This window comes from Mugil cephalus, chromosome 20, assembly GCF_022458985.1.
Source record: "Mugil cephalus isolate CIBA_MC_2020 chromosome 20, CIBA_Mcephalus_1.1, whole genome shotgun sequence".
Classification (NCBI taxonomy): domain Eukaryota; kingdom Metazoa; phylum Chordata; class Actinopteri; order Mugiliformes; family Mugilidae; genus Mugil; species Mugil cephalus.
The window spans coordinates 5,967,857-5,995,753 of NC_061789.1; the positions used below are offsets into that span (position 1 = coordinate 5,967,857).

The window sequence follows — 27,897 nt, forward strand, 5'->3', positions numbered from 1 at the left end:
TTTTATGTTTTTTTTTTTTTTTTTTTTATACAGACGTCCCCTTTAAATGTCAAGATGTGGTCCTTATCTCGGAGCCGACTGGGTTTATCAAAGCTTGGCACCGGCTCAGGTCGGTACACAGTGAAGGGCAGGGTCTAATCTGGGACTCTCACTGCCAGAGAAGAAGTGTGTGAATGCGTGTGTGTGCGCTACACGTCGGTTTCACGTACCTGGTGTGTGGACGAAGTAGGCCAGGTAGAGATCCAGCTCCTTGACCGTCACCCCGATGTGGTGCGGCTGGACGCACAGGCCGTGGTTGGAGCACTGGGGCGACTTGACCAGCCGCTCGCCGTCCGTGCTCTCCAGGGGGCTGCCTTTAAACAGGATGACCATCACCAGGTCCAGCCGCCACACCTTGTCGGCCTGGCGGAGGCAGTCGATGCGGCGGATCTTGCCCTTCTGGTCGGGGTTGGACAGCACGCAGCAGGGGGGCTTCTTCCCCGTGATGGTGAGCACAAAGTCCTCGCGGAACTCGGGCCGGATGTCCTTGCGGAGCTTGGCCAGCAGGCGCGAGGCCCACTTCTGCTTGATCTCTGGCTTCTCCCCGAGCAGCTCGTCCTTCACCGCGCGCTCCTCGTCCTTGGTCATCCTCTTTTCGTGCTTCTTGAAGTACTTGCGCTTGCGGGCCTGCAGGTTGAACCAGGTGTAGGAGAAGGCACGGACATGGGGGAGGAGGGCCTCAATGAAGGGATGAAATTCATCCTGGGCGAGATAGAAAAAAAAAAAAAATTTAAAAAAAGACGCGGTGTTAGGAGGGTGAAGGAAAAAAAGGCAAGCGTGCAGCACCGTTACATAAAATCAATGAAAAAAAAAGGAAATAGTGAAAATACATGCATGATAATAATCTAAATTATAAATACAAGTAATTTAAATTTAACACATTTACATAAAAAACTATTTTTTTATCATTCAGATTCAAATAAAAATAAACATGCAAACATGCACAATAAACGAAATATTAATCTTAACTGCAAAGTGCAAAGGTACAATGTAAAGCATCCTTTTTTTAAAAAAACAAACAATAAGTAAAAAATCAAGACATTAAATAAGAATAAAAACGCAACAAATTCAAATCCAAAAAGCAAGCAGTGAAAAAAATGAGCCAAGTTGCGCTCCCCGGGTCTCCTGCTGTAAAAAGAGAAGTTATTCTGCTGTACCATTAATACCTTCACTACATATCTCTGGGCAACAAAGCCCAGATCTCGCCACAGCGTTCCTGTGCCAGGGTTGCCACACACCGGTCGCTCACCACCGCCAAGCTTTGCCGCCACTAGACCACTGTTGAAATGCGCCGCTAAGAGATCAGCCATACCATTTCCTATCTGCGCTACCATGCAAAGGGAGCTCCAACCAGACTCACATTTCCACAACAAACTGAAAGCAGACAGAAATCACCACAGAAAACCACACTGCTAGAGGAAGACAGACGGCCTGGTAGTTACCATTTTGCACTCTCATCATAAATTTGGCACAGCGTTTAAAGTGAAAAAAAAAAAAAAAAAAAAAAATCTCCTGCACCAGTCTCCCTCTCTCTCTCTCTCTCTCCCTCCCTCTCTGTTTTTTTTTTTTTTTTCCTCCTGCGCTCCCCAATGTAAAGCAAGTGCTGGTTTTGGCAGGGTGTGGAGAATTAGCGGATGAAGAAAAAAAAAAAAAAAAAAAAAAAACTTGAGGAGAGGAGGGGTTGAAAAATAAAATAAAAATAAATTGCAGAATATGCTGCTCAATTAAAAAAAAAAAAAAAAAAAAAACGAAAGAAAGAAAGAAAGAAAAACAGCGGGCTAAAAGTTTCAAACAAGCCCGAGATATTAGAGAAGAGGAAAATTCACTGCAGTTTGGAGCGCAGCCAAAGAGTTCATTACACACAAAAAAATAAAAAATACAAATGCATTGAACTATGGTAGAAAAAAAAATATCAACAACAGGAATAGATGCACTTAAAATAAACCGTCCTTTGTGCTTTCCCCAAAAAAAAAAAAAAAAAAATTTAAAAATTGAACTGTGGAGAAAAAAAAAAAAAAAATCCTTGGCAAAGTGTAATTGGTAGTGGTGTCTGTTCTGATCCCTGGGCCCCGGCACAAGACTCACAACCCAACACACACTCTCAAACACACTCTCAAACACACACACACACACACACACAGATGGGGGGGCCAGGGAGAGCAGAGCGCAGAATAGGGAAGGAGAAGAAGAAGAAGGAAAAAAAAAAAAAAATAGAGAGCCCAATCAATGTTGGACGAGCGCATGCGACCGCTGGCAAAGCCGAGTGCTGCTTCTTTTTTCCCCTTTTCTCTCCAACTCTCTCTCTTTCTCTTCCCCGCTCGCCGTCTCCCGTCCTCTCCGCGTTCTTTCCCTAACCATCGCTTGAGCCTCTGCCAGCGCCGAGTAGGGCCCACCTATTTGGCAACGAGACGCCTGTAGCCCAGCCAATGCGTTAGCTTCAAGAGCTGAAAGGGAGGGAAAAGAGAAAGAGGAGAGGAGGGTGGGGAGGAGGAGGAGGAGGAGGAGGAGGAAGAGGAGGAGGAGGGTGGTGGTAGTGGCGACGAGAGAGAGAGAGAGAGAGAGAGAGAGCAAGAGAGGGAGAGGGGGAAGGAGGGGGGAGAGCAGGTGGGAGTGTAAAGAGAGCGGCGCTGCTGCCTTGTCCGACGCTGCACAATTTGCCAAATCGACAAGTTCCACTCTGACACGGAGGCAAAGTTCAAGGGAGCAAGTCTCCCCCTGCACCACTGCCCTCTGCCTGCCTCCATCTTTACTATGCCCCCCCCCCATCCCGTCATACACCACATACACCCCCACCTCAACCGCGAAACCCCCGCCCTCCTCTTCCCTGCGCTGCTCCATCTCCTCCTCTCTCTGCTTGCTTGCATAATGCCACCTTGGCAGAGGATGGCAGAGAGAGGACACACAGCTTCAGAATCCCTCCAGACCCCACCACCGGCAGCTGCTCATGGGTTTACCACAGCAAACAAAGAGGCAGAGAAACAAACCCGGGCAGCCGCACTCGTCTCACTGCGCGCACACACACACACACACACACACGGACACACAGATGAATGATTTAGAGGCAGCAAACACAGAAACGGTCACACAATTTAAGGAAGCGGGAGATAAATGATCGGCGGTGGAAGCGTCTTCCTCCCCCCACCCGCCTAAATTCGCCGGGCGTTTGGTCATGCGGCGGAGGTGGTCGGTGTTGCCTCACGGTGAAACATGTCATCGTCAGATCGGGGCTGCACCTGCTCTGCGTACGGCTAGTCTGAAGGCACGAGTGCTGCTGCTGCTGCTGCTGCTGAACCGTGAACCAGGGAGTCTCTACGAGGAAGGACAGCCTTCCAAGTTCAATTCGTCAAAAGGAGCTAGGAGCGGAGTACCCCTAGGTTCTTGTCTGGATCCACTATCATTGTGGAGAATACCAAAAGATAAACTGACTTCTGACCATCTTTTTGTCCGTTCAAAGCTGTTAACACGCATTTCTCACATTATTTTACACCAATAAAAGATTAATCTTGTAGAAATAAGTGTATTTTCAGTTCTTCATTAGTGCTTTCACCAGTTATTTGAATCCCGAAATGCGCCACAAAACCGACTACCAGCTCTAGTTTGATTTGTCAAATGAAAAAAAAAAAAAAAATACAATGCAAGACAGAGAAATTGCAGACAAAGCGGGGACGACCTGTCAAACGTGCACAAAGCCGCCGCTCGCTCAGTGATGAACATCGCAGCCTCCGCCCTGCAAATGCATCCCAGCTTCATCCCAGCCTAATGAGGCTCCCAGCCGTCATCAGCGAGAGGACAGCACACCTCCGCCTCCTTCGTTCTTTTGGCTAGACAACGCAACAAAGGGGCCTCTGCACTAAAGTTACTGTTGCAGGAGAAGATCTCTGGCACTTCAAATGTGATTTTTATTTATTTTTTTATGTGTGTGCGTGTGTGTGCTTTTCAATATGAATTAAAGCTTCCTGGGTGACCCTGCCAAAATGCAAATAAACCACCATTCACATGTCAGTGCAATTTGACTACCAGGGGGTTTTAAGTCATTTTCCTTAGTTATGCTTTTCGCCTTCCAACAGCTGAAAAAGATGCATTTATATTTATTTTCCAGGAATACCTGTTTTTTTTTTTTTTTTTAATTTGTTTTTTTTTTCTTTGAAGCAGCCAGATCTGGAGGGAGAGGAGGCCACATCCAAACTCTCTGTGGGTGATCTGCAATGTCTGCACTATCACCTCCTGCAACACACCAGGCCCTGGCCTATATTGAGCTATAATGGCTCAGGTTTATGTGTGTTTAAATATATATATATATATATATATATATATATATATATATATATATATATGCTTATTTAGCTCATGGAAACAGACATAATCTTGGTTAATCTCCTTACCTGGAAATTAAATTAAGACCTTTAGCTTCAATTTGAGCTTATTATCAATTAGCAGTTGGGTTTATGTAAGATGCAAACTAAAAAGGATGAAAAAAAAAGAAGACTGCATCCGGTCTGCACACATTATAGGTCACATTTTAAATAAGAAAATGAGACAAATAATCCCTTTGCGAGTTTCACTAATAGACTCATATCGTTCCAATTAAATTAATGCATTATTCTCCAACCAACACGATTTTCTGGCTCCAAAAAAAGAGAAAAAAAATCATCATAAGACCAAAAAACTCAGCCAAAACAATTAAAAATGCACCATGACTTCTTCTTCTCCTTCTCCTTCCTCTGTCTCTTCTCACAGGGCACTTAAAATATGAATGCTTAAAAAAAAAAAAAAAAAAAAGGGAAGACATCATCGACGGACTCTGCCAGGAATAATTAAAAAAGAAGGAAAGAAAGAAAGAAAGAAAGACGGGCTGGCATTCCCGCAAGCGACACATTTTGCGCTCCACCGTTACTAAAAGCCGACCTCAATTAGACTAATACCGCGAGAGGAGACACCCAGACACCCCCTCCCCCTAAAAAAAAAAAAAAAAAAAAAAAACACCGCGTGCAAAATATGCGTCAAAAAATAAAAAGTCACGCACGTGAAGCGTCAAAAAATAACCCGATATTACGCGTCTCGAAATGAAGTGCGATTTAAATTAAGCGTGAAAACAAGAAAAGAAAAAACCCACCACAACCCCTTAAAAGCCACCCGGTATAAGATGCGATGGCACCAAACCCCCCGCATCCACCCCCCCGCAAAACGCCGCTATTCCGACGCAAAACGCATCCGTTTCATTTTCGAGATACACATATAAATATATATATTATTATTTCCTTAAAAACCATGTACGGAACCGGACCGTGACGAGAGAAAGAAAAGTTTTTCTGTTTTTTTTTAAGTGTTTTATTTTTCAATTCTCCGCACGTCTGACGAGACTGAGAGGAGTTGGCTGCCAACTTCAGATTAACTCTTTCAGTGAGGAGAGAAAAGGCTCTTAACTGTGGAAAAAAACAAAAAAAACAGTGAGCCCCTGCATCTTCAATCCTTGAATCTACAATTACTCAATTCAGCATTCAAAATAAATGTGTTTTTTTTATTATTTTGCATGAATGATTATCCAGTTATGATCCTATAAATGGATTGTATGGCGTGAGTTCATATTTTCTTTCTGTATTTTATCAAAGATAAATAAATAAATAAATAAAAGAAGCAACAGTTACATTGATTTTAGCCTGGTGTTGATGAGAATTAGGGTTTTCAGATGGTATTCGGGTTTTATTTCAAGTTTGCACGAGGCAGCAAATGGATGAAGGCGTCAGCGAAGCCTCCGTACGTGGATAAAGTATCGGGAGGCCGCCCGGCGCACTCGCTCGCTTTCTTTAGATCCTCAAACAAAAAACGGGGCCGAATGCATGCGGCTAAAAGTAGCAATTAGAAGTTTTTAGCGAGGCAGCCTTGTTTGACTCGTTTTTTTGGAGGTAGAAGTTGCATTAAAGTCCAACTCCTCAAGCCAAATAATCAAAACTCTGGCACAATGAAACGCAGTATTTCTTTTGTTATGATAAATCCCTTGGCCTGAAAGTTTTGTTTTCCGACCGCCGTTTAAAATGCTTCATGTAAATAATTTCTCGAATGCCCGGAATATGAGAGCGACTTCTCTGGATCCTTTTTTCTTTTCTTTTTTTTTTTTTTATATCGCGAGGGTGATGAAAACTTTCTCCGTCCTGAGGTGCCCGACCTCTCTCGGAAGGCCGCGTCTCGTCGGGCCAATTAAAAAAAAAAAAAAAACCTGGGGGCCCCTCAGCCCCGCCTGGCCCCTTCGTTAGGGAGGGGGGGTCTCGCCAACGTCCTCTCCTGCCCAGCTGAGCGTCCCTGACCCTGGACGGAGCCTGACGCCGGCTCCCCCTGAACCCCGGCTCAGAGCGCTGACAGAGAGCCAGCGCATGAGGACGGTGGAAGTTTAAGTTCCAAACACGCAACAACAACGACCAGTGAAGTCCTCCAGTTGTTGGATATTTATTATTTATCATTAACGGGATAAAAGTGCGTTCGTGTTTTCCTCTAAAACTTCCTGATTGTGGCTCTGGTTTTGCACGGTAATGCGAACAAGCTCCGCAGCCTGCTGCCTGACCTTCCAGTGTTATCACACGCAGCAATCATTAGAACCAGGTGGACGCAGGATTGCATTTTCACAAAAACCTCTTAACCCCCTCCCCCCAACACACACACACACACACACACGCTCTCTCTCTGCAACGCATAAAGATCCACGGAGCTCGGTGCCCCCATGTTGGTTGCACTTATCCGAGTTTACAAACCGGCACGTTACTATGTGTGAAAAATCTGCAAGCAATTTGCGGTGGCTGCGTGCTAACGTGCTCGGGGTGGGCCGCGCGGGGAAGCGGGGGCCCGAGGAAGAGGCACGCACGGCACATTCCAGTCCCACCGAGCTGCTCCGCTGCCTGGCCGTGCTGCAGAGCGGCCCGTGCCCTCGCGAAACCCCCCCCACCCTCCGCCCTCACCCCCACCCCTCCTCCCCAATGTCAGGAGGCTGATTGGCACTTAGGCCCCGGCGTGCGCATTAATCTTCAAATCAAACTGTGAGTTCGCAACAAAGCCAATCACTCGCTCCCCGCCCCGAAGACAACCGACGCAGGTGGAGGCTTGCAGATGTGCGTGGATGTAAATGAGCGCGTCGAACGAGCCAATGCGAGGGCCAGGTTATTGATTTCGCTGCAGGTGCGGTCACGTGCGATATAAAGATATTAAAAAGTGTTTGCAGCCTGGAGCTCCGAGCCTCGTGACTTATCTTTTTTTTTTTTTGCAAAAAAAAAAAAAAAAAAACGGTTCTGCACACATGCATGCACACGCAAACACACGCTCAGAAACGTCTCCGGAGCCGCCTGCCGCTGGCTCGAAAGAATGCGTCGACGAAGGAGCCGCCCTTCATCTCGGCAACGTGTTTGAGAGAGAGAGAGAGAGACGTAGAAAGAGAGAGAGAGTGACTGGCCGTGCTGGGACAGGCCGACTCAGCACCACAACAGCCATGACTGTGTTTTCTCACTCTGCCAGCCAACAGGCGACTGCTGCTCACTCTGCTGCCTGTGCACACTCAGTAACGTCGATACTATCGGGCATGCTCACGCGTTGTGCCTCCTTTTTTTTTTTTTTTTTAAAAAAAAAAAAAACATTGCTGAAATATTTTAAACCAAACCAAAAACCTGCCAAAGAGCCTGGTAGCGGGGACAAACTCGCAAACCACAGCCAGATTTAGCATTTCCTCAAAAAAAACAGCTCTGACATCGGCGAACACGTCGACCTGCAGCGAAGCAGCGCGTGTAGCAAATTCTGATTCTCTTTGTTCCTTCTCTTTTTTTTTCTCTCATTTGATGAAAGGCGATAGGTTTTTTGATGCGCCAGACGTGAGATATCGCATCGACCCGACGGGTACGTAAGCAGCCGCGAGCCGCATATAGCGCGCTTATCTTTGATCAGCGGCGTTTGACGTAGATCGCGGAGAATCGTGACACTGATTGATCAGCCGAGCTCAAAGCGGAGAGGGATGTTGCACCATAACCCCTCTCATGAAAAGATCTCTTTGCATTATAATTTCAACATGGCCTCAAACGAAAAAAAAAAAAAAAAAAAAAAAAAAGAGAGGGATCTTCAGGTTCATGTGTTAACTTGCCGCTTAGCAAAGCTGTAGGGCTTTACTCCACTTCTTCTCAGGGAGGTGAGTGCGAAAAGTCAGCCTCTCACACACTATTGGGGGGAAAAAGAAAGTGAGCTGAAACAACACGATCGTGTTTTCAAACCAGAGGCAGATAAAGCGCTCGTCGCAGAGTCGAACCCCGACTGCAGACCTGAACCCCCCCCTCCCCTTCCCCCTGCCACCTTCTTGATTTCCTGAAAACCGAGGTCACAATTTATTCTCGGCTTTGCCGTTAGCCATCTTTTGGAAAACGCTCACCTGACGTTTGATCTTCGTGTGGTTTTTGAGAGCGATACAGCTGTGTCTCCATCCTCCCTTCACCAGGTGCACAACGTTTGGCTTCACGCGGATTTACGGGCTCCTCAAAGCCTTTCGGCTGGTGTCAATCACACTGTTATGATATATTAGTATATGTGGTCTACAGTCACACTTCTGACTCTCATTAGGGCTGAAGAGCATTAATAATCACCTCCTTAAGATGTCATGTCATTTTTTTAACCTTCTAAATATCTTTCAGGGTCAAAGGTCAAAGTTTTTAAGCTTTTAAGTTTCTTCTTCTTCTCACTGTCTGTTAAAGCTTCTTTCGTTCTCAACAAAATCAAAGTCTATGATTTAAGCAAAACCTCCTCAGTTTCAGTGGCATCAGATAAATAAGGTGTATGAGCATTTCCTTGTTGAGCTGCTGAGCACTGTTAATAAAAATGACCCGTTTTGTATTTAACAGAAGTCTAAACCTTTACTGAAATGTTCCATATAAAATTTCCTGCGTTCAAAATCTCACTTCAAAGTGTCACTGCACGGTCCGTTTCATGGGGCTCGGAGCTTGGCGCTGGATTAATAACACGGATGCCCATGTGTATATATATGTCGCAATTTTGCTATGGCAAGAGGTGAAGGTGCAGCTTATAATGAAATACTGAATGCAGTTCAGAAATTATTACTCATGGAACATTGTGCAAAGCCTGTTAACCAAATGAATTTTAGTTTGCAGCAGTTTGTGCACGCAGACTGCTGCTTTCAGTTAATTTCAGTTAAGCAGAAACAGTTTAAGTATTAGATTAAAAAAATAAAGCTAAAATGTGTTGATTGATATGATTTTTATTTTATTGTTTTTCTTTTTTTTGCAGGGCGCAGATGCATCACAGTGCTGTAATTGAAACATCTTACAGAGTAAAGTGGCAGCCTTATCCGTAAATTTCCGTGAAATCTAAATATTAATGGCTTCGGGTAATGTAATCAGTTACTCTTAAGGACTCTGGGAAAAAAAAAAATGTAGTGTAATTTAAGATGTTTCTAAAAGGAGTGAAGAGAGTGCAGTAACTAACAAGAAAAAGACTCTAGGCAAAACCTTGCGTATGTTACGTACCATCGTATATTATTATAAAAAAGGAATACGTATGTTACGTATCATTGTATCTTATTATATAACACATAAATACATATACGTATGTTCCGTACGTGATGTTTGCGCAGAGAGAAATAGTCACTTGATATAATTTTATTTGAATTTAATCTTTTTTTACTGTTTTTCCTCATCTGCTACATTTATTTTTCAAATCAAGATTCACATTTGTTAAAAATGTTTCTATCTGCCGTCAAAAATCTATGTTCAACGGTAAAATGCAGCTTAAATATGAAAGCATCGTTTGATTTAATATTACAATGCATAATTTTTGGCATCATTATATGATATATACTCATTTGCCAGTTCAATACGTACACTAGTAAAACCGTTTTAATGTCCTGCACGAAATCTTAAGGCTCATGACGGTTTTGTGGTTTCCAGTATTGTTGAATTGCACGTGTTCCTATTATTTTGGCAACCACATTTTACCGCTTGATAGATTACAATGCATTAATTTTTACTTGTGTGCCTAATGAGCTGGCAAGTGAGTGTATATATTATATTCTTCAGCATAAAATACTTTTACTTTCATGCATTCTCTGACTTTTTTAATGAATTATTTTAAACCATTAAGGGTTTTTAGTCGTAATGAGGTCGTATCTTAAGTTGGAACCAGTGGAAATGGCCTCCTTGGCATCGCCGTATTTACGTATAAAAAATGGAATTCCTTCGGATTTTATCCCACAATATAAAAGTCCGAGTAAATTCCCATGACTACTGTTAATGAGCGCGTACAGAGCTCTAAAAGAGAAGGGTTATTGAGGTTTTTACGGCCGCAGTCAGTTTGCAGGCATCACTGCGGGCGGCCAGCAATGTGGGGAACGATAAGGCTGCGTGTGCATCGTCTATGGACCGAATGAGACTAAATAACTGTCCATTTTACAGTCCGTGTCACCGTCACATCGCCACGACCACAGCCGGCGCGAGGGGAACAGCAGTGTTGTGGCTCCGAGAAACAGAAGGTAAGAAATGCACACACACACACACACACACACAACACAGATCGACAAAAAGCCGCTGGCTGCTTCTCCGCGGTTCGTCTTCCGGGCCTGTATTTATCTTTGAAATTACATCTACATGCGGCGTCGAGTTAAATCAACAGCGCCGTTAACTTTGGCGTGGGGCGGGAAAGGCTTGCGGACGAAAACCTCGGTAAAACAAGACAGGTCAGAAACTTTCCCAGATCGGCCCCGATGCGCTGATTGCACACAATCTAAACTCTGAGACATATGTGTTAGCGACAATCACAGCGCAGGCCAAGGCTGAAAAAAAAAAAAACTCCCTCCTGAATAAAGGCTCCAGGAAAGTAAAGCCCACTACTAATGCAGTGTTGAACGCTTTGCAATCAGACAAATAAAGGGGCAATCTAGCACACAATCAAACTAGAGATTTAGCCTGCTCTCCTGCCAACAGCTAGGGACCTCCTCTTTCTGAACAAGGGATGCACTATTGACTACACCCCCCCCCCTCGCTCTCTGTCTCCCTCTCTCCAGTCTTCCCTCTCTGCCAGTCTGAAAGGCGTGATGCCAACCTCTTCCACCATTGGGCATGTTGCCCTGCCCTTTATGCAAATGCTCCCGCCGCCATCACTTACTCACAACCCCCACTGTCTCACCCTCCACGTCTGCGCGCCGCACCCCACCCCTCGCGGCCTCCCGTCTATACATTCTTTTATTTATTTATTTAGTTTATTTTTTTTGTGCCCTCAATCTCTGTACATTTATGCCTAAACGAGCCAAGCGAAGGAGCTTAAGGCCGTTAGCCGCGAGTTGGTAATTAGACTCCGACGAATGTATGGATCGCGAAAGGAGAAGACCATCCCGCTTTGTTTTTCGGGCGAATGTTTAACAGAGGTGTGGTCGTATGTGTCTGTGCGAGCCCTGATAAAGAAGGACATCTCCTGGCAAAAAAAAGAAAGAGTAAAGACAAAGGGCGTAGGGAAGGAGACGGAAAAGGGGAAAAACTCCCGCAATTAGTCGTGCTACACTTCTGTTTGTTAAAATGTTTGCAGAAATGAGACATTTGTGCCTTTTATTAGAGCTAACGAAGTGTAACGAAGGGTTAACCTGGCATAGCTGGTGGCGACGCCATTCAGATTTCACCATATACATATAAGGGGGAGCGGTGATGTAGTGGCTAAAGAAGCAGCTTTAGGAATCAAGGGCTTGCATGCCGCCGGGTCCGTGGCTGAGGTGCCTTAACCTAGCTCCTAACCCTCCAAGGTTAGGACATATATCAAAAGATACAAAGAAAAAACACAATTTGTAGTCTAACCCACCAACTCCATGGCTGAGGTGCCTTAACCAAGCCCCTAACCCTCCATGGTTAGGGCGTATATCAAAAGATACAAAGAAAAATTGGATAGATAGGAGGAGGAGGAGGAACAAATTACATGGCAAATGCTCTATGGCAGTCAACTCAACAGCATCAATGACCATGACCCTTCTTCATAAAGTCAGGAGAAACAATTTGATTCGATCAGTTGGGCAGATCTTTGCCAGAGTACACCGATCTCCGGCCCGGCTTCTAGTAAATGAAGGCGTTAATGGCGCGATAGAAGTCAATCAAGGCCCTGCCGTCGACAGGGCAGGGAACACACGGGAACGGGTTAACGGATTAAACGCAGAAAGGACCACGAGAGTTAAAGGCAACGGAGGACGGAAGATCTACGAGAGGCCAATGAAAAGGGACGACAACATGATCTGTGGGGACGGTGATAGGGTTAATAAAGTGGGCTGGAGGCTGAAGGAAGAGCCCTGCTAATGCTGTTAAAGCAGAGCTTCCGCTTCTGCCGTAGGGCGCAGGGTCCACACAAGCCAGACGGACTCGAGCCCACACACACACACACACACACACACACACACACACACACACACACACACACCACAGGAAAGGAGCTAGGACCTAAGACAAACACTGCAGGACCAGACGCACATACGCGCAAAACCTGTCTCCTTATATGCCCCCAGGAACACCAGCAACCACGTGGTGTCCCCGAGGCTACGGAGGCTGATGTGAAAGGTTCCCATAAATTCAAGCGTTTAATAAAACAAATGCAAGCAAACGCGAACAGAGAAAGAAATCTCCCGTCTCGGTGGCAATAAACGGAATTTTTCTTTCTCCACATAAACAAACAAAGACGTCTAAACCCCCGGCAGTCTAAACCAACAGCGCAGCACCGCAACAATCTCCAAATATAAACTTCGGAGCCTTATTTCCCAAGCCTCCACACAATGGCTGTTCTAATCTTCCCGAGAGAGGCGAGGCAAATAAACAGAAACCAAACAGGTTGGTTGACGGAGAACTTAAGATTTTAACAGTCTTTCCTCTTTATGGCGAATGCGCGGGCACACACACACACACACACACACAAACACAAACACACATCCCTTTCCCCTCTTCCTACACGGACTTCCTCGTCTGAAGTCGCTATAATAAAGTTCTCAAAAGCCTGCACCGTGCCAGTAAGTGACGGCGGGCGCTGATGAAAGACGAGCAGTTAGGGAGGGTGAGAAAAAGCAAAACAAAGGGCAGGCGTAGAAAAGAATGATTGATACCAAGCACCTTAAATAGTGTCCATTTAGCATTTATAGACATGTAAGAAGCATGAAGCAAACAGAAGCTTTATCAGTGATATAGGAGCCGGCTGATGGTGTATCAATGCCCTAAGCCTCAAAAACGGACATTTTTGCTTATTTTGACTATGAAAAAAAGTCAGGAAATGTCTTGCAAGTGCTTTTGCCCATTTTGTTCACAAAATAACCTTTAACCTTCACTATCTTGCAATAATTTACAATTTACTGCATGTTACAGGAGTTTAATAACCCTCCGGGAGATGTGAAATTACCGTAATGGCTATAAAGTGCAACATCTCAGGTTTGGGAAACCGCCTTGCGCAAACCATGACCTAAATACAGTAATCCAAAGTGCACAAAAAACGTGCCACCAATTCCTTTTTAAGGGGTTAATGACATTTTAATGAAACGCTGTTGAAACGGTTCTTGGTTGGAGATGTTATAAAACAACGCTCATGAATTCCCGCTTTCTAGGGACGATATGGAAATACCGATACTTATGATACCAAGTCTTCATGCTCTAAAATCGATTCTCAAATCAAATATATTGATACTTTTGATCTGCTGTTGTATTAGCTCGGCTATATAGCACATGAGGCCACTACCTCAATATACTTCAGAGGTTAAAATTAATAAATAAATTACTCTGATGTCTTGTATTCTTTATGAAGATATGATTTGAAATACACTACACTTTTTTTTTTTTTTTAGGTTTACCACACACATTTACACAAAGTATCATTATCAGATCAGTATCGCTGATACCAGCCTGAATTTTACTCAGTATCAGATGAGAAAGGATGGTAACGAACATCACCCCTGCTTTTCATTTAACGTACAGTTCAGTATGGTTTCTATTTTTACTCTTCCATTAGATCCTAAAATGAAGCACAAGTCGTGTTTTGGAGAGCGACCACGACTCCAGCTCTTTTCCTACTTGTCGGCGTCTGTTAACACCAACTGCGTACTCTCGAGCGCGCACACCATTCCACATGGTAACAATTCAAAATCCCAACGGTTTACAGCGCTGAGCTCACGGCCGCGCGTCATTACGACGCAACCTTTAGACGCGACCGTCAAAGGGTTCCCAACAACAATAAAAAAATGTTACAGCGGCAAGAAAAACACACATCAAGAGGAATATCAGGACGCATTAGGGCGTAATTAGCTTCTGCCGGGGCCAAACCCGATCGCGGTGAAAAATAGAAAAAGTGTGTGTGTGTGTCGGTGCATGAGCGGTGGAAGGAGGGAGAGAAATGAATGAGGCCTTTTCTTACAGATCAGAGCTCCTAACTATGGGATTTGGTGCTGTTGCCTTTCTCCCCCTGGAGGGAGTAATTAGGTTAGGGAGGACAACTGCCGCATTGTTTTAACAGAGGAGGGATTGTGCAGGCCAAAGTCCCACCAGCAACATGCTTCCCTCGCAACACAAAATGCCAAACGGATTCTGCGGCGCTCCACGCACGTACACGCAGGAAGACTTCTTTTCGGGGTTTCCTCTGCAGTCAAGTTTCGACATCTTTTTTTTTTTTTTTGTTTTACACGAAGGCCTCAGCATATCCTGTGAAATGTCAAATATAGTCCAGCGGTGTCAAATGTCCTCTCCTGTTGTTGCAGTTGTGGGATCCTTTTTTTCTTTTTGCGGGACTCTTTGGAGCGTCTACTCTCTACTGTATCCAGAGGCTTGGCAACACGCACCGCTCCTAACTGGTATAATATGGTTATGATGCATTTGCATTCCTTCCAATCCCCCAGGAAACACAATACGCCTATATCGTCTGTTTTAATCACGGCCCGCTTCCAGCGAGAGTAAAAGGAGAATGCAAACAGCCCCGGCCATAAAGAGGCTTTCTCAAATATACTTCGAGCTCGTTTTAAATACATCCTCCGCTGATTGATAGAGAGTAAATCAAACAAATCGTGCAGGGTAGAAAAAAAAAAAAAAAAAAAAAGGATGTGGAATGCAGTCTACTGTATTTACAATGCAGGCAGACTATGGCCTCTTTCATTGCCGCCCATTTCCCTCTCGTCCCTTCTTCTTTTTTTTTTTTTTTTTCCTCTTTGTGCTTTATTTCTGTCTATAATCTTTTGGAAGCGGGACAGGAAAATGCTCCTCCACGACCTCTTCGAAAAAGAAGAAGGCCCATAATGTGCACCTCTGCACACCCGCCCACACCGTTCCCCCGTCCGCTTCCATCGTAAATCTCAACAGTCTGGCTGCAACATACACTCAATTTGTGGTCCCCATATGAGCCTTAACTCTGGTTTGGAAATGCTAGCGTTCAGGTGTGCAGATGGAGGAGAGAAAAAAAAAAAGAAAAAAAAAGAAAAGGGGGTGAATGTGCAGGAATTGATACGCGACAGGTCCATAAGGCGCGCGCCGAGTCTTTTCCTCCAGCCGCGGCCCGCCACAGGTGGTGGAGATGATTGTGTTTTATTCCGGATGATGACCATAATGAGGCCAGTTTTGAGTTTTGAGTTTCGCCCGGGCCTTTTTCTTTTTTCTTTTTTTTTTTTTAATTCGAGACTGACAGCGGCATCGAGGCAAAAGACGCGAGAGGCCACGTCTCCGGTCGCAGCGTAAGAGGACGCGGCTCGGAGCGCGAACGCGAGCGCGGGGCCGGGAGGGCGAGGGGGGGAGTTTTTTTTTGCAAACGGTCGCGATGACGAGCCTTCGAGGAGCGGAGACGGTCCCCGTCTCCGTGAGCTCACGGTTAAATCTGGACCATCTGCGTTTTTGTATTTTAGCAGGGGCATGAAATCCTCGCCGTGAACTGAATTTTCCAGCCAAATATACAACTTTCCATGTAACGCACACTAATCCCGAAGCCATTTCTCTGAGCCTAAACAGAGCAGAAAGTTTATATCACAGGGTACGCTGCAGCTGTAGTCGGGATCGCAGTTACTGGCCGGCTGGAGCGAAAGGAGAAGCCGCAAAGTTGTGTTTGAGTTTAACCCTGAGCCCTGCTTGGCCTCGGCTGCCTCTACTGCACTCTACTATCACCCCCTTCTTTTTTTTTTAAAAAAAAATCTATTTGACTCTACTGCACCGGGGGTCTCATGCAGCCTCGGGCCCTTAGCACCGGGCCAGCAAACACAAGCTACGAGGAGCATAGAGCGCGCACTCATACCCAACGCACACACCGACACTTCCACACAAACAGAGTCGGTTAATAACACACAAACTCCCGCCCTCCAGCTCTATTTGCTCACAGCTGCCAGGCCTCCTCGGAGTTCATCTGAGGTAAAGATATGTTATATTATGCAACCGAGTATAGATTTTCCACCCTTGGCCGTGTGCCAACTTCCTGCTCCGAAGAGCGAGCTCTGGTGCTTTGTTCCCTGGGGTGACAGCTATTCCTTGCCGGACGGGGTGGCCGAATTAGATACACACAGACAGAAACACGGGGAAGGTAACAGGAGGAAATGAAAGGGAACACAAGCAAGTCAGAAAGAAAGCGAAGAACGAGGAAAGAGGGAAACAAAAGCGTGACTCTTTGTCAACCTCAGATAGTAATTCTTTGTCTGCATCTTAAAATCCTCCTTCCCCCTTCTACTCTGTCTTTTTTTTTTTTTTCCCCAGCTCTTGAAATCAGGTCACAACTGTTTTCATTACTGTTTGACTTGCGGGTTCATAAGCCTCCGAGCGTCAACGTTCCTCCACCCACCCCCAAGACAGGAAGAGATTTTCCCTCCAACATTAACCCAATAAATGCCCAATATTAAGCCCAATCACAACTTTGAAACCAGGTTCCCGTGGAAAAGGGAAGAAAGGCAGATCTCAAATTCTCGACGCTAAGCTCGAGTCATGGACCGCTGCATAATCCTATCTGCTAAATGGCTGAAGTGAATTACACTCATGCATGGTCACCGGATCAGCCTACCTAGGAGTACTCTGCCTCCGCTAGAGCATGAGGTAATGCGGCGTGATGATGAAAGAAAGCCTCGGGAAATTTGCGGTACAATCAACGAGCCAATCAATGCCTCTTTATCCCTCCTCTGCTTAAAGGAAAGCCAAAGAAGCAGAGCGAAGATGATGGAGGCTATGACATAATGGAGTGGCGTCACCGCGCGATGTCATTCCACCATTACCGCCTCCGCCGCCTCTCCATTAACTGGGGCTAGATGAAGTCTTTGTCCTCCGTGTAGCTACAAGTGATTGCAATTACGTCTCCGGGCTTCGCCAGGTGTGCAGACGTGTCTCATTTGCGTGGTAATTAATTCATGTATGGAAAGGAACACAGAAGCGCCATAAATTAATTGACGAACGCGCGTTTTGCCGACTTCCTAAAATAACTTGTCGCTCGGGGGCACTTCCGCAGATGAAACGCGGTACATGTAAAGAATTTAGATTAATAAAATTCTAGCTATAAAACCCTTGGCTATTACAGCTTTACTCTAGGGCTTGTACATACAGTGTAAATCAACACTTAGGTTTTGTCAAATGAGTTCACCCAATGCTAATTATCTGAGTGGTTACGGATGTAACTTGGGGTCTGTGATTTTGTCTTCCGGACGTCAGGTAAGTTTAAATAGATCCAAATTTAAAAAAAAAGCTCAGATGAAGGCTCACAGTCCTAAAAGACAATCACAGATTGCGAGAAACAAATGGCCTTTTGTGGGGCTTTTCTTTCTCAAAGAGCTAGCTAAAAGTTACAGACTAGGCCGATACATCCAAAAGTTAAACCAAAATGGAGATCGCTGCATTAACTGGACAAGTGATTGGAATAAATGGACGAAGGACCAAATAAACAGCTTAATTTAACGGATGAATGTTGAAATAGCGACTACTGTGGGTAGTTAAGAGTAATGGATAAACGGTTCCAATACTTAGCTGAAGCAAAGAGATGAATTTATAAAAGAGGCAGTTAAATACTAAATAAATGGTTTGAAGAAGGTGTCTTCAACGTTTTTCGGGCCAAGGACCTACTATGTGTGTTCTACATTAAACTGCGCCGTGCCGAAAAGTTTTAAGAAGAAAATTTTAAGAACTGTATAAAAAATGTCTCATCAACCAAAGATTTTGCAACCCCCTTGCAGTACCTCCACGGCCCCCTAGGGCAGGGGTCTCCAACGTTTTTCAGGCCAAGGACCCCCAAACTGATGGAGGGATTAAGTAGGGACCCCCTACCTACTATATGTTTTACACTCGGCCTAGTGCTATTCATCAATTAAACATTATTATTAGCATTCTGCAGTCAATGTTAAGCTATCCCATATCTTTGTGCTAAAATATTTTGGATTCATGTTAATTTGTGTTTTAAAAAAGTGATATATATATATAAAAAATGTGCAAATGATTTTGCAACCCCCCTCTGCAAGGCCTCCTCTGACCCCCTGCTGAAGACCTACAGTTTGAAGAGTTAGCTAAGGACACAGCTGATAAATTAGCTAAGGACACAGCTGATAAATTAGCTAAGGACACAGCTGATAAAGCGTTGATATGGTTACGTGCGGCCTTGACAAAAATATGCATGTAATCAATGATGTTATATACTTTCAGTACCTTATTTGGAAAAGAACGTTGGACACTAGAGTTCATCAGAAGAACTCCATACAAAGAAGACTGTCCTCTATTGCTATTGCAGTGAGTGCATGCAGTGTGTTCTGCTCTGCTCCAACACATTCATTAGGGTGTGAATTTTTTTTTTTTTTTTTTTTTTTCCTCTCCAGAAGGAATGCACACCTGTGCTTCGTGTGCGTTAATTGTATGCAGGTGCGTTACTCAGGAGGCCCCAACAAAACCTAGCTTGTAACACTTAGTCAGAACTCGAATGAAACAGACAAACCGGGCTGCACGAGAGGAGCCGGTCTGTTTGTGAATGGGCCCACCGACACGAGGCTGGAGCTCCTATCTTATTCGCCAGTCGATAAAAGTGCGCGTCGTGTTTGTGTGAATGCCCGCATCTGCCATTTTTCAATTCTTTATTTTTGGAGGGACTGAACCGAGATGGAAAGTCTGCAGAGAGAGGCTGCAGTCGGACGCGCTGGGAGGGAGAACGGTGCTCAGATTTCATCCAGATTAATCTGGATGCTTTGTAATGAGGGGGTCTACTGTATATATTTAGCCGGTGCAGCGAGATGTAGGTCAGACAGACAGGCCGGACCGGCCAAACAACATGCCCAGATTGCCCACACCGAAGTGACCTTGAGTGGGCCGCCGATGATCCGCAACAACAACCCCTCCGTCTATTCCCGTCGACCTGTGACAGGCTTCCCGAGGCCCGAGCCCCCGGGGTCTCTCACCGCGGAAACTTGTTGACTAGTAAGAAAGAGCGGGAGGATGAATCGCTGTCAACGTTTCGCAGCGTGTGTTGACCCTGGCACCCGCTCAAATTTGCTCAACGCGAGAACAAAGCACGCTCGGAGACATTTCTCAGGCTCGTCCTCTGCGGCTCCAGACACGAAACCAAACTAACCAAACACAATCGAGCCCTCCGCAGCACGACTTTATTAACTTCAGTCCTCCGCGCCGCTGACAGCTCCGGCGAAAATAAATAAATTAACAACTGATGCGTGCGTCTCAAATTAATTTGCAGACATGGATTTACATATACCAGATAAGATCAGATGGAGACACTCAAAAACTGCGCCTTGCTCGTCGCCGCCTGCGGTGTCACTTGCGGCTTCGCTGTGCGGGATAATGAACTTTTTAAAATCTGATCTCGAGACGTGACAGCCGGCCCGGGAGTCAGCGAGCAGTTTTTTAATAAAGCGCCTTTTTAAAATGCCTTCAAACATTTCTGGATGACTCGTCAAACCCAAATGAGGCGCCACTTTGCACCTCAAAGGTTTTGCCCACTCCAGAGTAAGGCAGCTGTGACGGAAATCCATTCAGCGCAAGCCCCAAATCCGCGAAGAGGGAGGAGGAAGGCCAGGGAGGAAATAGAAGTGTCTCGCGGTGTATCTGTGTAAACTGGAGCCGCCACACCCTTTCTTTCTCATATGGACGCATTTTTCTTTCATTCGCCACCTTCACCAAACACCTTCGCCCACAACCGCCCCGGCAGGTTGCCTGCAGGTAACCGCACAATGGCAGCGCAGTTATTCTGATTTACGACTTCGACGGAAAGGAGGGGAACGAGGCGTGCGATGACAGCGCTCGCAAACATTTTTTGTCCTCTCCTCTGAAGACCTCTCTGTTTCCCCCCTTCTCTCGTATCGCGCACCGAGTATTTTGCGTTCCTGTGTATATTTTAGCTCAATTATGTAATTTAGCACCAATGTGCGTGCGTGCGCGTGTGTGCGTGCGTGTGCGCGGTGGCCATGGCAACAGCACAACATATCGGCGGCCGCAGAGTCGCACTTTGGGGCCCACGGGCGCTGCCAGGGTTGTGCCAAAGACTAATCCGTGCCAGAGGTGACATGAGCGGAGGAAAAGTGAAGCGGGTGGAGACAACATGACACACACGAAAAATAAAATCCAAAAAAAAAAAAATCACACACAGACAGACATGTGCGCACACCAGCATATTCGGCGGCGTCGTCGTCGTCGTCGGCATCGCCCCCTCCTCCCCTCCCCTCACTCCTCGCCTTCCTCTTAAAACATGAGCGCACACACTGGATATCCTCCCATTCTTCTTGGCTGGAGCCTCCCATGGCAATAGCAGTAGGAATCCATTCTCCACGGATGCTGGGACAGCTGTGCTGATACTGAATGAGACACAGTTGGTTCTCCCTTCTCCGCATGCGGCTCGAGATAAAAACTACATGCTACTTAATTCAAATCTACGTCGCCCGTTGCCAAAAAATGCGCCCGGGCTCATCTCCTCTTTGTCCCCCCGCCACCGAAGGGAGCTTGTGGATTTCTTTGCGAAAAAAAATACAAAAAAATGTAAAAAAAAATTGCCGTAAATTTTGACGCACGGTGGCCTCCAGTCACCGGCTGACAATAAACAGAGAATTTATGAGTGACAAAGACGTTAATCACGGGAACCTTTCATACAGAAAGCCTCTTAGAAAATACAGCATGTACTCGGAATGGAAACGATCCGCAACTTGCTGCCGGTGTGCAGCCGTTGACATTTCAACGCCGCCTCGAGCTTATTATTTTTCATGTCGCCGCGGCGCCTTTCGTACGCGGGCCGGCCTGTGCCCAGGTCTAAATGGGGACGCGGTGTCCCGGGCAGGCGTCTGACATTAAGACTTTCCCGGTGTAACCGTGAAGAAGAAGAAGAAGAAGAAGAAGAAGAGTGGGGGGGGGAAAGATCCTGCGTCGAACGAGCGCGGCGCGGCCGATCGGGCGCTCCGGTTACACAACTCGGTTACAAGAGAGCACAAGGGGACGAGCCCGACCTGCCAATCACATGCAGCCAAAAGCGGAGCGCCTCGCTGGCCCGGTGCTGCTGTTCCGCACAAGCTAAACGGGGTTCCACCGAGGCCTGGATGTGTGGAAGTGGGACAGAACCAGAACCCTCAGTGATGTCACCCGTTCTTAACCGGCGCTGAGGTGAACCTACGGCGAGTCCCGTTAACCCGGAAGACACGCGGAAGACGGCACCTTCCGGGTTCGCGTTTTCCCGCGCGGACACTTTGCACGCGCATGTGTCTTTAATTCTGAAAAATCCAACATTTTTTCTGTTTATTCAGACTGCGGTTCCATCAGATTTTAATCCTCCGAACAGCTGTTCCAACTCATTTTCCAGGCCATGGGAAGAGACAGGGAGACAGCAGGAAGGGAGGGAGGGAGGGAGGGAAGGAGGGGAGGGAGGGAAAGAGGGAGGAGAGGGTGGAGGGGGGGTCCGGCAAAAATATGTGCAAACTTAAAGGTTAATGCCTCAAAGTCCGGCGACTATTGATTACATGAACTTAATCAGATTTTCACATAAAACAAACGAGCTCATGCCCCCCTCCCCGTTTCTAAGCGCTGCTTTGATATTTTCAGTGAAAACACGGCGCTCTGATAGCGCCAGATAACGACTAGCGGTGACGTAAGAAAAATATAATACATCCTCTTGGAGAAACATATAGCGCTGATAGAGGCTGACGGGAAGGGGGGTGGAGGGGGGAGTGGGGGAGAGCGCGGTAAGTCACGGAGCCGAGACGGTGACCTCAAGGAACATAGACCAGAGTGAAAACAAAACAAAAAAAAAATATCCATAGGGCCCTTTAAAGTTACCGCAACTTTTTTTTTGACCGCTGAAGAAATAAGAGGCTGCTGCTGCTGTTTAATGAGAGAGACACACTTCACTAACACATGCATGAGGACACATTTTTAAATGTTCACGACGTCATATAGGATCAGATTTTCATGCAAACATAAAAAAAAAAAAAAAAAAAAAAAAAAAGTACCGGAGCTGCAGCCATTTTTTTTTTTTTTTTTTTTTTTTAAAAACGCGGAATAAATTGTGGCTCCAATTTGATTCCGTACAATGTGACTTTGTGAGTTTGCGCAAAAAACTATAAACTGTGAAATTGTTCCAGGTTTGCATGCGCGGCCCTGAATGAATATCACCAAAAAAAATAAAAAGTACACTCAAGATGGAATAAAAAATAAAAATAAAAAAAAGAAGAAGAAGAAGAAGAAAACACATACACCTAATGCGGAATAAATATGGACTAAACAGGACTTACCACTAAGGCATTGTTTAGAAGGTGAGTAGGGTAATACTTTAGTGTCGAGAGGGTGTTAAGAGGCGAGGAGAGCAGGGGTCAGCGTCCAGGCGGGCATAGGGGAGGGGAGGGGAGGGGAGTGGGGGGGGAGGGGGTGGCAGAGGGAAGGAATAAGTTAAAACGGCGCACCAGAGAAAACAGTCTGAGATGACAACATTACGAAAAAAAAAAAATGAAAAAAAAATGAAAACATCATTTACAAAATGCAGTGAATCAGTGTGTTTGGTTTTGAAGGTGCGGGGCTGACGGCCCACTGGAGACGGGAGCGAGGGGTCGGGGTTGGGTGGGTCGGGGTTGAGTGGGGTGGGGGGATCGGAGCGATAAAAAAGGTGAAATAAGTAGAATTATTTATAATGATTCATAATTATAATAATAATTTGGGTGCCGATACCAAATGTAGCTTCCAGTGCACGGGAAACTAAAAAATAACAGATGCTGCAGAGGAGCTTTCTCCCAACTATATATATATATACACACACACACATATATATATATATACATATGTATTTATTAAAAACATACTTAAATATATATATATATAAATACATGTGAAGATATTTAGTCGTCCCTAACACCCTGAAAGTCTCAAACACACACTCCCCTCCGTCTCTTGCTGCCACCACTCCAGCCTCCGCCTCATCCGAAAGCTTCTGTCTTCTTTCTTTTTGAATCACAGTTAATAATTCATTCAATTGTTTACAATTGTTGCCATGTCTGAGGTCCGGGCTCCGTTTTTAAATTATTAACAGCAATTGAATAAACAAAATGTGCCTTTCCGTCTGCAGACGGAGCTGCAAGGGAATGCTGGATGTGTGTGGGAGTGTGTCTGTGTGTGTGTGTCTGTGTGTCGCACTGTTTTTGCACATAGACGAGATGTAAAAAAAAAAAAAAAAAAATTCTGAAAATGACAAGAAACGCAGTATTCGTGCTTTTTCCGAGCTGGCTTCCGTCCTTTTTTTAAGGCCGGTTAATGACACACTGCAAGTTAGCATTATGTGAAACATGTGCACTGCATTTAGTCTGCATGAGCTTCTGCTGCCACTTAAATTGAGGGGGAATTTATGTAGGTAAATAAATGCTCATTTTGTTAAAGGATTATCTGCTGGGAAATGTTTGATTTTACAGAGAAAGTAAGTCAGCGCAGCTAAATAAAAAAAAAAAAAAAAAAGGAAAAAAAAAAAGAAAAAGGCCCGGCCTGAGTAGAAATGTGCATCTATGAGCAAACTCCCGGTCTCCGTGTGGACGTGTCTGCGTCTATATTTTCTCTCTTGGAAGTTGACGCGCTAATAGTTTCTTGTGTAAAATGAAGAATTAAAAAAAGAGGGTGGTGGTGGTGGTGGTGGTGGTGGGGGGGGGGTTGGGAAATTAATCATCTCTCCCCTTTCTGGTGTCAACGAGAGGCCGGGCCGTTGTGATCCTAGCTGCTAATGCTTCTGAATGGAAACCAGACTCGTGCCTGCATGAGAGGAGCCGGGAACATCCCCTCCGCCTCTGGTAGCAGAGCCGTCACATAAGCGTGTGATGGGAGGAAAAACCTCATTTTAATAAAAAACCACTGTTTAAAAAAAAAAAAAAAAAAAGAAAGGAAAATCAGGAATGAATTACACTTGAAACGCAGAGGCCTGGCTGCACTGTCAGGGACAAACAGGAACGCTTTGCGAGACTCTGAGCAGCAGCGAAGACGGCGAATGAACAATATAGGATAATAGAAGAGTTTTTAAAAAAATTTGGGGATCTCGTCTTTGCACGCACACGGATACGTGGAGACAGTCAGAGATGCTTTTAGAGAAAAAGGGGGTAAAGGGAGGAACTGAACGCGTCGCGTGCTGAACTAAAAAAGCTCCTGCGCTCGTCCGAAAGCTGCACTTTCCTGCGAGGACTTGAGGAGAAACGCGAAGCGGCGCGTAGATGCAATTAACTGCCAGGAGGGCAGGGAGAATGGAGGAACACACACGGCTGGTGCGGGATAAAGCTTTTAAAAGTCTCACTTTTATTAGGGCTCACACACACTCTCACGCTCAAAGACTCATGTCACTGCATTCATCACACACACAGAAAACAAGTTCAGGCCCACCGATCATTTCCTTGACAACAACAGCAACACAGGCAGGAAAAAAAGAAGAAGAAAAAAAGCAGCTTTTGTTAAATGTGACATGCATTTAAACAGAAACACTGGCAGTCCACCCGCTTTGCTGCATCAAAACGTTTCTCTTTAAATATTAAATTTAATGCCACGCAATTTCACCTCCACATTTATGTCCTTTCTCTTTGTTTTTTGTTTTTTTTTGTTGTTTTTTTTACCAACACCTCCAGTTGACTCCTAAACTACACGTGTTGCATTCAAGTGCAAGAAACTTCACGTCACACCGTCCCTGCACGCAGAGCAGCTCCAGAAAATAATAATAATAAAAAAAAAACAATAATGAATAAATCTCAGAACATGCGTGCGTGCAGGATGTCCCACTCTTCTTGCGAGTACGCACGCAGGCAGCAGGACGCACACATGCGCGCACGCCAGCCCCTCGCTCCCCACCTCCACTCCCACCAGCAACCCCCGGCCTCCGTCCCACATGAAAGCAGCCCCGAAGGCGGCGGCGGCGGCGGAGTGCGCCCCGCTCCCCGCTCACACTCCTCTCCTCGCCGGCCAACAGAAACCCCACCGCCCCGACACTTGGAAACCCCTTAACAGCGGTAATATTTAACTCCACGCTCCCTTCTCTCTGTCATTTTCTTCTCCACCTCCCTCAGGCTCCCCTTCTCCTCCCCCTCCTGCCCCCTCTCCTTCTTCTTCTTTTTTTTTTTTTTTTAAATATGAAATACATTTCGGGAGAAGCGCCATTTTCTCTCTCTCAAAAAAAAAAAAAAACATGTGCGATGGAAACGCGCAAGAAAAGTTTCTGCTCTCGCAGGAGTGCGTGCATGTTTGCGCGCGCGCGCGCGCGCGTGTGGTATGTGTGTGTGTGTGTGAGAGATAGTGAGCGAGGGGGTGAGAAAAGACGCGCGACGGGACGAGAAGAGCGTGGCAGAGAGTTTTCAACTTGAACCGAGCCAGGCGGACAGAAAAAGACAGTGAACGCAACTCATTAAAACGCACACGGGAAAATAACTGAACGGAGGCAGCGCAATAAAGAGGAGAAACAAAAAAAAAGAAAAGAAAAGAAAAAGAAAGAAGGAAAGAACCCGGCGTCAAGACAAGAAGTCAACCAGAACAATGAAATAAGAGAAGGCAGTTTACCTGTGTCAAGCAGTACGGGGAGTACATGGTTATTTTTAGAAAGGAGAATTGGAGAGCTTATTTGAGTTGGATGGAAGCTCGGTATTGTGCCGCATTGCAATCGCTCGCCGTCCTGTTTCTCTCACTCCATGCTGCTGCAGCTTACAGTAACCCCGCCTAGAGAGTGAAAGCTTGCACAAACTTTCAGGGAAAAAACTTTGTCTCCCTCCCCTCTCCTCTTTGCTCGGCTTTTCTTTTTTTTCTTTCTTTCTTTTTCTTTTTTTTTTTTTTACCGCTCTCCTCTTTGTGTCTCCATTTTAAAAATCCACCCAGGTGTTATTATAAGAGGAACTTTTAGGATTATGAAAGTAGATTTCTCTCCCTCTTTTTTTTTTTTTTTTTTTTTTTAAACCTTCGACGGGACTCCCGAGCCGCGTCGCGCGCAACCCACAGTCGACACACACACACACACACACACACACACACACACGCACACACACACTCGGCGCTTCCCTGCGTCTTTTTATTTTTTGTTTTGTTTTTTTATTGCTCCAGTTGCGTTTACTGACCCGCGCGCTGCCACGTTTGTGAACGCGCATCTAATAATCGCGGGGCGGGATGAGTCGATCGTCGGGAAGGCACGCGAACGCATCACCAGGAAATAATAAGGCTTGTGCAAACTTGCGAGGAAGCGTCTGCTCCGACTGACAAAGCGCACTCATCTGCCGAAACATTAGGTACAAAACAAATGCATTCGAATGCAAAACTGAGGCCAAACCTCAGTTTTTGCAACCGCTGCAGTTGTTTGTTTAGACGGAGTCACAAAGGTGGCAAACCAACTTGCGGAGGATGCAGTTTGCGGAGCTATTCGACTGGATTAAATTAAACAGTTTTTTTGTTATTTAGCCTGGCGCGCTCATAAAAATGACATTGTCAACGCAATAGAAACACGATACAGTTGGATCCACAGCCCTCTGTTATTTAAAACAAATGCAACCATCGCGAAGCTAAAATGTATCGCAGGACTAGAATGCGTTTGTTTTCCCTAGCGTACCTAATGAACTGGCAAGTGAGCGTACTCCATTAATAACGCGCGTCACGCTTTGCAAAACTTTCTGTCAAGGCCTTTTAAAAGACAAGCAAAAAAAAAGAAGTTTGCCCAATGGATTAAATACTTTAATCCATGTGCAGGCGTTCGAATCAATGCGTCATCTCAACGCGGCCGCGCAGCTAAGTCTATTTATTTACTGAACCATACTTGACCCAGTCTGGAACCCACAACTGTAGCTTAAAAAGCCAGTGAAGTGAGTCCAAGCCAAATAGTTGCTGCAGCGTTCAATATGAAGTAGCAAACTAGCAAACAGCGAAGACAGACGTATAATCACAGCCTGCGAGAAGTATCAAAATACTAAACCGGTGGTGTGCGAGGAAACGGCGAGCATCTCCCCCTTATAGAAGAAGAAGAAGAAGAAGAAGAAGAAGAGAGCGACACACGGATCGGGTGAAAACTTGGACTTGGTCCCGAGTGTGGTACGGTGGGAATTTTTGGGCGGGAGTGAAGTCATTGTAAAGAAGTGGAGCTGAAATTTCTGGGCCTGACATCGGAGTCCCGCAGATTTATGAGGCCTACTGCTTCTCACCGCAAGCCTCTGCACGGCGAAACAAAGGAGATCTGGGCTCCGTGTGGCCAATTACTGCACGCGGCCGGAGAAAGTTGCGCGGTCGGGGAGTGAATGCGCGCCACAAAACTGCAACCACCCGTCCTCGCCGCCGCATGAGGTTATAAGAGCGGCATTCCTTTCTCTGAATATGATACATGACTAATATGAAACACACAGACACGCCCTGGAACGCACACACCTTTCGGTTCAGGTGAATTAACCTCGTAAGTGCAGCCTGCAACTTTTGATGGATT

General features: G+C 45.7%; 1 protein-coding gene across 16 annotated transcripts in view; it reads right to left on the reverse strand.

Moving 5' to 3' along the window:
• nfixb (nuclear factor I/Xb) overlaps positions 1–27,897 on the reverse strand; it is a 146,049-nt gene that overhangs the window by 105,597 nt on the left and 12,555 nt on the right. For 3 of the 16 annotated variants that reach the window (XM_047570994.1, XM_047570986.1, XM_047570983.1), the window contains exon 3: positions 210–741. In XM_047570994.1, the coding sequence (XP_047426950.1) occupies positions 210–741 (532 nt within the window). Of the gene's footprint in view, positions 1–209; positions 742–1,205; positions 1,460–1,481; positions 1,569–22,729; positions 22,766–26,003; positions 27,781–27,897 lie in introns of those variants that run through there. The other 13 variants (XM_047570991.1, XM_047570987.1, XM_047570985.1 and 10 more) reach the window with 11 other exon arrangements.